At 44.5% G+C, this 11,090-nt stretch overlaps 1 protein-coding gene across 1 annotated transcript; it reads left to right on the plus strand.

Moving 5' to 3' along the window:
- Positions 1-8,947: 8,947 nt before the first annotated feature.
- Positions 8,948-10,353, plus strand: LOC127774168 (uncharacterized). Its single transcript, XM_052300448.1, has 3 exons — positions 8,948-8,952; positions 9,037-9,280; positions 9,424-10,353. Exons 1-3 carry the CDS (start codon positions 8,948-8,950, stop codon positions 10,351-10,353), a joined length of 1,179 nt encoding a protein of 392 aa, XP_052156408.1.
- The last annotated feature ends 737 nt before the right edge of the window (positions 10,354-11,090 follow it).

Genomic DNA, 11,090 nt, shown 5'->3' on the forward strand with positions numbered 1-11,090 from the left:
ACCAGACTGAGAAGTGGCCGAGATAAGCCCACGGGAGTCGCTGGGGAGTCCATGCCTTGTTTATAAGGGGGTGATTATGATCCAGGAACGGTGCGCTGTGGTGGATTGTGTTGTGCGAGGGGTACTGTCACAGCTCCTTTCTGAGGTACCGTGGTGGTATCAAGGCGCATGGTGACATGTCGTGGGGCTGTGTCTTGTGGGTACAGTGGTACACCTCTGGTCAGAGTAAAACTATTCGAATAGCCGTGCCCGCGGTTATGGGCGGGTCTAACAATGTCTTTCGTGATTAGTCTCACACCTCTCATCATAATAAAAGATACTATGACTGGTAATAATTTGATTAGCTCCTGGTTTGGAATGGTATATTCCTGGTTTGGAGATAGAATTGTGCAGCCGGGATTGGTTGTTCAGAATGGTTGGGCCTATGCAACAGGGTATGTTGTATAGCGTTGGATTAATATTGTTTAATTATTACTTAACTGTTTTATTAAATTCTGAAATATCTATTAAATACTGTTTATGCAAATGAAACCCTACTATGCCATCCTTTGTTATCCTGTGCATTTGCATATTTGCTGCGTGGCTTGCTGAGTATGTCATATACTCACCTTGCAATCATTCATCAGAGGAGGAGCTCTACAGTGATGCTGATGGTGTGGAGGATTAGGTGTAGCCCTGGTCAAGCTGCCTGTGGAGTGGAGTCGTCTGCGCCGTTTATCTTATTTTTTTTCCGCTGCTTAGATCTTTATTGATTGAGTGGAACTATCCACCTCTGTAATGACATTTTATTCGCTTATTAATTAAGAGTAATAATTGTACTCTATTATCAATTTGTTATTGTGTGCCTCGGCTGATTCCTGGACGAGGGTTCACACACATGTAAGAGTTTGGAATTTTGGATAGAAATTCCGGGCGTGACATCACCTAAGGTGGATGAGGGATTCTTACTTGGCTATGAATCAAATGCACATGCCTATCGTGTCTTCAACAAAACCTCCGGTATTGTTGAAGTCACTAGGGATGTGACATTTGATGAATCTAATGGCTCCCAAGAAGAGCATGTTGTTGTACATGTTGTAGGGGATGTGGATCCAAGTCAAGCTATAGGTACTAAGGCTATTGGAGACATACGACCAGTCGAGACGCAGGATGACCAAGAAGATAGGGATCAACCTCCGTCATCGACATCCAATAGCCCTACAAGTGCTGTGTCTGCTGAGCCGGAAGTTCCGGGTCCTATTGACCGGAACCTCCGGACATCTCCAGGCCCGGAAGTTTCGGGTTCTACAGTCCGGAACCTCCGGATCGGTGGCAGTGAAGACGTGCCAACGGCACAAGTGGATGGGATCGATGCTGAGGGCACTTTAGAGCATTCTGATCAGGCTCAGGTCCCCCAGTGCACCATCCAAGGATACATCACACTGTCCAAAGAGATCATCCCGTCGACAACATACTTGGTGACATAAGAAAAGGGGTAACTACTCGCTCTCGTGTCGCAAGTTTTTGTCAACACTTCTCGTTTGTCTCTTCTTTGGAACCAACCAGGGTGGAAGATGCGCTTGGTGATCCGGATTGGGTGATGACTATGCAAGAGGAATTGAATAACTTCACTCGCAATCAAGTGTGGACTTTGGTGGAGAGACCCAAGCAAAATGTCATCGGCACCAAGTGGATCTTTCGCAACAAGCAAGATGAACATGGGGTGGTTGTTAGGAACAAAGCCCGGTTAGTTGCGCAAGGGTTCACCCAAGTCGAGGGTCTCGATTTTGGTGAAACCTTCGCACCTGTCGCTCGCCTTGAGTCAATTAGAATTCTTTTAGCCTATGCCGCTCACCATGATTTCAGGTTATTCCAAATGGATATCAAGAGTGCCTTTCTCAATGGACCTATCTCGGAGTTAGTCTATGTGGAGCAACCACCGGGGTTCAAGGATCCCAAATTGCCAAACCATGTGTACAAGCTCCACAAGGCGCTCTACGGGCTCAAACAAGCCCCTAGAGCTTGTAGTATCATGACTAAAAGGTTCGAGATATCTATGATGGGCGAGTTGACCTTCTTTCTCGGGCTACAAGTGAAGCAAGCACAAGAGGGCACCTTCATCTCTCAAACCAAGTACGTGAAAGACATACTCAAGAAGTTTGGGATAGAGGATGCCAAACCTATCAAGACGCCCATGCCTACTAATGGCCACCTAGACCTCGACGATAATGGTAAATGTGTGGACCAAAAGGTATATCGCTCCATGATAGGATCTTTGCTTTACTTATGTGCATCTCGTCCCGATATCATGCTTAGTGTTTGCATGTGTGCTCGCTTTCAAGCGGAGCCTAAAGAGTGCCATTTGATTGCCGTCAAGAGAATTCTATGATATTTAGTTCACACTCCTAATCTTGGCTTGTGGTATCCTAAGGGTTGTGACTTTGAGCTTTTGGGCTATTCCGATTCAGATTATGCCGGGTGTAAGGTTGATAGAAAAATCACAACCGGGACTTGCCAATTTCTTGGGCGGTCCCTTGTTTCTTGGTCCTCCAAGAAGCAAAATTCCATTGCATTATCTACCGCCGAAGCCGAATATGTCACCGCCGGTTCTTGTTGTGCCCAACTCCTTTGGATGAAACAAACTCTAAAAGACTTTGGCTACAACTTCACCAAGATCCCACTCCTATGTGACAATGAGAGTGCCACCAAAATAGACAATAATCCCGTTCAACACTCTCGAACCAAACACATAGACATTCGCCACCACTTCTTGAGAGATCATGAGACTAAAGGAGACATATGCCTTACCCATGTGAGAACCGAAAGCGAATTAGCCAACATTTTCACCAAGCCTTTAGATGAGAAAATATTTTGCGAGCTTAGGAGTGAGCTCAATATCTTAGACTCTCGTAACATTAGGTGATGGGTGATTGGCTAATTCATAGCCAAACATGTGTCACTAAAATGTAAATTTAAAAAAAATGAGCTTTTGTGTCTTGAGATCACTTCTTGTGTAGAAGATGGTCTTGATACCAGGAATAAAGCTCAAACATTCCCTCTATTATCCAAAAACCCTTTTGTGAAATTTTGCGAAAATTTTTGTGTGTGTTTTTATTGCGAACATTGGTTTTTATCCCTTCTTGTGATGTATATTGACCATTGTTATGTAATGTTGATTGTTGGCTAGTCATATACATCATAAATCTCTTTATGTCCATAGGTTTTCATTTCTAAATTATTGAATTCTCATCTATTCCTTTGAACTTGGGCCTGACTGCCCTCTGTTCTGTCAGGCTAGAAGTTCCGGTCACCCCAGTCCAAAACTTCCGGGGGTCGGGGGTATTAAACCCAGTGGGAGCCCGAGACTATTCTCTCTCTCCTCACTTCTTCTCCTCCCCGATTCCCAAACCCTAGCCGCCGCTACAGTGCTCCTCTCAGCGATTTTCTATTCCAACCGTGGAAATTTGATTCCTCTCCGTGGAATCAACCACATTGGTGGCTAGGAGGTTCATCCCGCAATCGATTTGCGATTTTCCCTCTCAAGGTAGCACTTTTGATCTTCTCCTTTGGTTCATCATGTTTTTGCCCCGATCTCTAAATATGTGAACCTAGGGAGAAAACCTTTTGGATAGAATTGTTCCTGCTACCTTGTAGATTGCTGATCTATAGGATTTTGTCACATGCACTGGCCTGGTTAAATCCTCTGTTCTTCAGTTTTGCAGGCCAGAAGTTCCGGTGTTCTTGGCCCGGAACTTCCGGTCTCTGTCCAGCCAGCCAGTAACCTTGATTCTGCTACTGTTTCATTTAACCATTGCACTCCAACCTTGTTGATTCTTGTTGCAGTGGTCATTATGCCTCGTGAGAAGAGACAGAAGCTTTCTCAAGATGTTCCTGCTGACTCGAGCCCCCCAGTTCGTGGTCCTAGGGGGAGATTGGGCAAAGAAAAAGTTGGAGATTTTTACAGTGGGAGTCAGATTCCGATCCATTCCAGGAGGGCTGGTAGCATTGTCATTCGTGATGCACCCCGCTCTCCCTCTCCAGCTGCATCTGAGTCAGATGATGGTGGCAATGAGGATGAGCCTGGTTCTGAAAGCAATCCTTTGAGGCTGTACAAGACAAGGGCTATTGATCCTGATCCTAAACGCCTAAGAGTGAACTATCTGAAGAATCTACTCAAGTGTGGAAAGGACAGAATGGTTAGTCCTGATACTCTGCCAGCTGACTCTCAGGATGACAGATTCAGGACCTTGGTGCAGGTTGATTGGTATAACTCTATGATCATGGGAAGATCTCATCCAGTGGTAGAGATGAAGTGGCTAGACTAGCAGTACATGTCCTCAAAGAACAACATAGTCTTCAATGAGGTACGCAAGGTGTGTGAGCGCAAGCACGTGGCAGATTTGTTGCCCTTGCAGTATTCCTGGAATGAGGAAGTGATTGGACAGTTCTACTCCACTGCTTTCTTTGGCACCACCAAGAAGGGGATTGATTTTGTGAAGTGGACCATTCAGGGGCAGCAGTATAGGGTTTCTATGGCACAGTTTGCTGCAGCCTTGGGGTTAGATGATGATGACCTGAGTCGTCCACATATCTTTGTAGAGGATGCTCTGTCACCGACCAGCACTACCTTTATGTATGAGAAGGATGCTCCCAAGGATTGTTTGGGGACTACTCGAGGGTTGCGTCCATATTATAGAGTGTTGTACTCTATCTTCAGGTGGTCTTTGCTCCCCCAAGTGGGAGATGCTACAGCTCTTCCAGGTAGGCATGCGCTCCTCCTTAGTCGCATGCGCTACAACAAGCCAGATTTCAGCATCATGAAGCTTATTTGGAGTGAGATCTATGAGACAGTGTGTGAGCCAAAGAGGGGCTGCATCTATGCTCCTTATATCATGAAGATGATTGAGGCCAAGACTGGGATTTGTTATTGCAAGGACAATCAACACAAGCCTTTCCGTCCTCATGCTCCCACTACTTCAGCTACTCCTACCACCAGAGTGACTCGTGCTTCCACCTCAGCTGCTCCTTCTTCCTCTGCTGCACCTCAGCGTTCTGAGTCTTCTTCTCCCATAAAGAAGGCTCTTAGGGCTATCTTTTGCATGTGTGCCAAGACAGCTAAGAAGGTAAAGAAGATAGAGAGGCATCAAAAGGAAGATTGGATTGTAGCAGGCAAGGATGTCTCTGACATTTCTGATGATGAGTTTGTTGATCCTTTTGCTGCTTATGAGACTGCTCGAGACATTGCTAGTGGTGAGGGTCCCTCTGGCACTTCTCGTTTCTTCAATGAGGAGTCCTCTCACTCCGAGGAGAGCAGTGATGATGAGGAGTCAGATGCCCCTACCGAGAATGTTCCTACAGATCCCGATGAGGCAGTGGACGTCGCCGGGCAAGACATCGACTCTCCTCACTCCGGCGACACTGAGATCATTCCTTCTGATGGCGATAATGATGAGGCTTGATCCTCTTCTTCCCTTGTAATTTTGTCTCTTTTTGGTGCCTTGATGCCAAAGGGGGAGAAAATTGCAACCGAAGGGGGTCAAAATTTTGTTTTTGATGCTTGCTGCCTGCTCTGTCTGTTTAATCAAGAAGTTCCGGATCCTCTTATCCGGAAGTTCCGGACCTGGCAATCCTTTGACCACTATTCTTAAGAACTCATGGACATGTTCTAATTCTCTTTTTGTGTGAATGTAATGTCTGTTAGATGCTCTTAGCTGCCCTTTATTTATACTGCTCTTCATTTATGCTATGAGTGTCTTATTTATTGTTTGTGATGTGATGTTGATCTTATCCTTTTTGAGTGCTTTCCATGTCATATCTTTTGCACATCATGTCTACTTTTACTGCCTATTTGCATCCCACGAATGGGTGGAGATGAACGAAACTCTCCTCGGTTGCTCCCTTATAGATATGCATATGAGTTTCACTCATATCTTCCATATGCATACACTAAGGGGGAGTTTTATTCACCTCTAACCATTTCAAACAAAATTTATATCAATCTTTTGTAAGCTTTAACCATGTTGTCATCAATCACCAAAAATGGGGAGATTGAAAGTGCATTAATCCCCTTAGTGGGTTTTGGTGATTAATGACAAATGTGGTTAAGGGACTAATGAGTTTATTAAGCTACTTTCAGATGCATTAGTCCAAGGTGTGGAAGATGGATGCTTGGAGACCCCCTCAAAAGTATAAAATCAAGCGGACCGGAACTCGAGAAGTGCATAGGATAGTTTATTTATTGCAATCGAGTTTTTAGGAAAAACCGTACTATTAAGAGGGGTTCCAGGTGATGCTCAGAGATATGTCAAGTGCTCTTAGTGTGAACCAAGTGTCGAGTTTCCCTAGGAGTCCTTTTTGCAAATACTCCATCTGTCCTGAAGTGCAAGTCCGGAACTTCCTGTCTTCCAGGTCCGGAAGTTCCGGTCTTGTGAAAAAGTTTTTCCTAAGTATAGTCCGAAAGTTCCTGTCCTATAGGTCCGAAACTTCCTGTCTAGTCTCCAGTTCAAATTTGTGAGTAACGGCTAGATGACGTCACCTAGCCGTTATACATATACAGCTCGCTTCCAGCTCGTTCTTTGGCCATTCCACTTTCACTTTTCTAACCTAGAGCTATTGCTAGCTTCTCCCAAGTGTTTCTTGCCTTCTCCACTCAATCTAGAGCCTAATTCGTGTGTGAATGAGAGATTGAGAGGGAGAGAAGAAGATTTGGAGAGGTGTGAAGACTAGGATCTTGGGTGAGCACTTGGAATATCTCGTGGGCTGTCATCTCGGTGCTTATTACTCTTGGAGATGATCTCCTAGACGGTTAGGTGTCACCCGCGAGAATCCGTTGCATATTGTGGATGTCCCGGGTAAGTTTGTGAAGGATTTCCTCTCCTCCGAAAGGGAACGAGGTAAGTTAGTGAAGTTCTTGTGCTGAGATTCTAGAGGCTTTCCAAGTAGAGCAACCCACACTTGTGGTGGATTTCTAGAAGTAGATTGAGTTGGATCTTGGTGGTCACTCAATTCTAGAAATTTGCCTAGGGGTGTTTGGGGTTGAAGGCTGTGGATTTCCTCTAGGGTTTTTGTACAAGTGAGGCAAGGGGTTAATCGAAACCCAGCTCTTTGGAGCTCCTCAACGGAGAGTAGGATCGCAAGATACGAACTTCGGGAAAAAATTGCTCTTGTTTCTTTCTGTGATGTTTCTGTGGATGATTCTGTGATATATCCTCTACTTAGAATACCTGTGCACCATCTTGTGAAGATTGGCTCTCTTGTTTCGAAATTTGAATTTCATCTCTATTCTGTTACCCGGAAGTTCCTGTCTTAGAACACCGGAAGTTCCGGGCCTGAGATGCCGGAAGTTCCAGAGTTCCTTACCAGGAAGTTCCGGGTCTGTTTGAATTTTACCGCTGCGATTTGTTTTTAAGTTTTCAGGGACAGCCTATTCACCCCCCCCCCTCTAGGCTTCATCAGCGCGTTCAGTCACGTCTGACTTGACGGACAACCGTGCTCCCACGTCGCATCTGCTTCCGGTGGAGTGGAGGTAGGTATGACCCGTCCCATCAGGGGGTCATTCGGACGGCGGCCACCACAAGTCTTCATCTATTAATGAGGGAATGACAGGGCTGTCCCCCGTGTCAGGCGAGGGACGGCGCTGGGCCCCGCTCAAGGACAAGCTGTGGTTTAGCTTCCAGGCGAAGGCACGGGTCGAGTTCCAGTCAAGGTAGGGTGGGTTCCCACCCGAAAGAAGAGTAGGTAGAGGCGGTGCATGTGGTATCCCCTTGAGGTATAAAAGGAGGACTTTGCCCACCGAGAATGGGGACGACTCTCAGAAGACCTGAGCTTGTGGAGGAGGGAAGTAAGAGTGTTCTTCCGAGTTTAGGAACCCTTGTAACTCTCAGTCTAAATCTCATACACATGAGTAGGGTATTAGAGCATCTCCAGCAGGGACCTCAAATCCAGCCCCTATTTAATTTTTGAGAGTTAAGATAAAAAAACTAGATCCAGCAGGGAACCTACTACAGCCCCCAAAGTGAGGAGGCCCTCAAATCCTCCCCCCAAGGCCCCAGTCCTGGGGACTCCGGAGCACGCCCCCCTCGTCATTTTTTTTGGCGCGGATATAATTTTGCTTCGCGCATTTTCTTGTTATTCCCGCACGGCTGCGACGACGGATCTTCTCCGGCGAGCACCGACGAATTCCCAGCACCTCCGTCAAGACTGCCCCAGAAAGGTAAGACTTTTCCATACCTTTCTTGCCCGCCGTTCTCAAGGCCTTCGGCGGCAGTCCATGCGCATGCCCGGCCGCCGATCTCCCGCCATCTGCCTGGCCACACGCCGGCCGTCGCGTGCCCTCCGAGGCTGCCCGCACACACGTCGCCCACCTGCACGCCGTCTGCCCCCACGCTGGCCTCCTGCCCCCATTGATTTTTCTGGAGAAACTCTAAGTAGGTCATGTGGTGCGGGGGTTCAGTGGTAGAGTACTAATCAATTTTCTGAATAACTCTATTCTTGACACTTGTGGACATGTGGTGGTAGATGGTTCTGGTGGAGACTGACTTGTTTTTAATATTTTTTTTGGAGAATTGTAGTGGACTTTGTCGGCAAGAAAAATCTAAATTCTCAGCTAGTAATGGTTGTGTTTAGTTCACACTAAAATTAGAAGTTTAGTTGAAATTGAAACGATGTGATGAAAAAGTTGGAAGTTTATGTGTGTAAGAAAGTTTTGATGTGATAGAAAAGTTGGAAGTTTGAAGAAAAACTGGATCTAAACACGGTGAATATATCACTGTATTTATACTTAGTAGCACTGTACAATTGTTGCAATGGATCGATTAGAACCATATATATATATATATATATATATATATATATATATATATATATATATATATATATATATATATATATATATATATATACAGGAGTAAGTGGTACTGTACTAGTACGATTCCACTGCTTTTCATAGATTGAATGTTGCATACTGTATATGGGGTATACTCTGTACCGTGTATGTGTAGTTGGATGTGTGCATATGCTCTAAATTTTCTTATTAATTTTATGATCTTGTGATGGCAGTGTTTTTTACATGGACTTCTACGACGACGATGACGACGACGATGATCTCATTACCGATTGGTGGGATCAGGAGGAGTTGTCTAACGATGATGACTACTACATTGCAGCTGCTCTTCTTACATACATAGAGCATAAGAGGACCAAAAGAAAGCGTCGTGGTTTAGTCCCAGGTCATGAGATAATTCATAGGGACAGGTTTGCTGGCAATTTACGCATAGTGGCTGATTATTTTGCAGATCCTCCTGTATATAGTGCAAAATTATTTAGGAGGAGGTTCAGAATGTCAAGGGAGCTCTTCTTGCGCTCGTGGCTAGTGTGGAGGCTCATGATGACTACTTCAGGCAGAGACCAAATGCAGTGGGTCTTCTCGGTGCCACTGCATTGTAGAAGGTGTATGGTGCAATTCGCATGCTTGCATATGATATTCCAGCCGATAGTCTTGATGAAATCGTGAGGATTTCAGAGAGCACCATGATAGAAGCTTTCAAGCACTTTGTCAAGGCTGTGGTGGATGTGTTTGCTGATCAATACTTGAGGGCACCAACTGCTGAGGACACTGCAAGGTTGATGGCTATAAACACTCCAAGGGGGTTCCAAGGGATGCTAGGTTGTATTGACTGTATGCATTGGAGGAGGAAGAATTGCCCAACAGGCTGGAAAGGACAATACTCAGGGCATGTGGATGGGCCAACCATGATTCTTGAAGCTGTTGCATCTAAAGATTTGTGGATTTGGCATTCCTTCTTTGGACTACCAGGTTCTCTTAATGATATCAATGTACTACAGAGATCACCACTCTTTCAAAGGCTTACATCAGGGACAGCTCCAGAGTTGGAGTTTATGGTGAATGGAAATAAATACACCATGGGTTACTATCTTGCTCATGGCATATACCCTTCTTGGGCCACTTTTGTGAAGACCATTTCTAATCCACAAGGTAACAAGAGAATACATTATGCAAAAGTTCAAGAAGGAGTGAGAAAGGATGTTGAAAGAGCATTTGGTGTTCTACAAGCCCGCTTTGCAATGGTGAGGGGTCCTGCTAGATTTTGGGATACAGAGACCCTATGGTACATAATGACAGCTTGTGTAATCATGCACAACATGATCATTGACAATGAGCGAGATGAAGATGTAGATTTTGACTATGATCAGGAGGACAGTGAGGTGTTGAGGAAGGAGGAATACCAACGACGTAATAAACCTGTGTTAGAGAAATTTCTAAAGATACATAAAGAAATTGAAGACCGACGGGTACATGAGCAACTTCGAGATGATCTTGTGGAACATTTGTGGGCGCTTCATGGTGCTCGGTAGTTTGTTTCATTGCATTTTCTATCATGTGTGGGTTATGTTCAATATTTGCTTCTAGGATATATCATTTTCATGTTTGAAAATTTTGAATTCAATTTTGAATCGTGGTGTTTGAAATTGCAAATTTGAATATGGTTGAATTCCACGCGCTAGAATTATTTATGTTTAAATTACTATGTGTTAAACTAGATATAAATATAAATTCTATACTAAAATAAAAGAGAAAAAAAATAGGGGCTAAGATATGGAGGCTACTGCTAGACATAAAGACATATTTAGGGTCCTAAAACATTGAGGGCAGCCCCCATTTAACCTTTAGGGACTCGAAAGTAGGGGCTACTGCTGGAGATGCTCTTATGCTTGATAGCGGCCCGAACCTGTATAATTTGGTTGTGTGCGAGCTAGCTAGGAGCCTTGGGGACGGATACGCGATTTCTAGAGGCGAGCTTCTTCCCCCGGCCGAACTCACGAAGGGGAGTCTCACGATCTCCCGCTAGAGAGGATCACTCCTCGACAAATACCAAGTTTTTTTTTTACTTACATTTTTTACAATCTTAACTTATATTTCTTATTTGAAAAATTATAATTGTTATTTATTTTTTGTGACTTATTTTATTATCAAAGAAACTACAATCTTAACTTATATTTTTTAATATTAATACCAAGTTTTTAAATAAAACGAACGGCCAAGCGTTATGCAAAAGGTTAACAACATCATACTAAAAAAGCTGAGTTAATAT

Source organism: Oryza glaberrima, chromosome 5 (genome assembly GCF_000147395.1).
Source record: "Oryza glaberrima chromosome 5, OglaRS2, whole genome shotgun sequence".
Classification (NCBI taxonomy): domain Eukaryota; kingdom Viridiplantae; phylum Streptophyta; class Magnoliopsida; order Poales; family Poaceae; genus Oryza; species Oryza glaberrima.

Coding starts and splice junctions, on each gene's coding strand:
- LOC127774168 (XM_052300448.1), top strand. Junction 9,281..9,423: donor ATTATTTTGCAGATCCTCCT/GTATATAGTGCA, acceptor ACTGCATTGTAG/AAGGTGTATGGTGCAATTCG.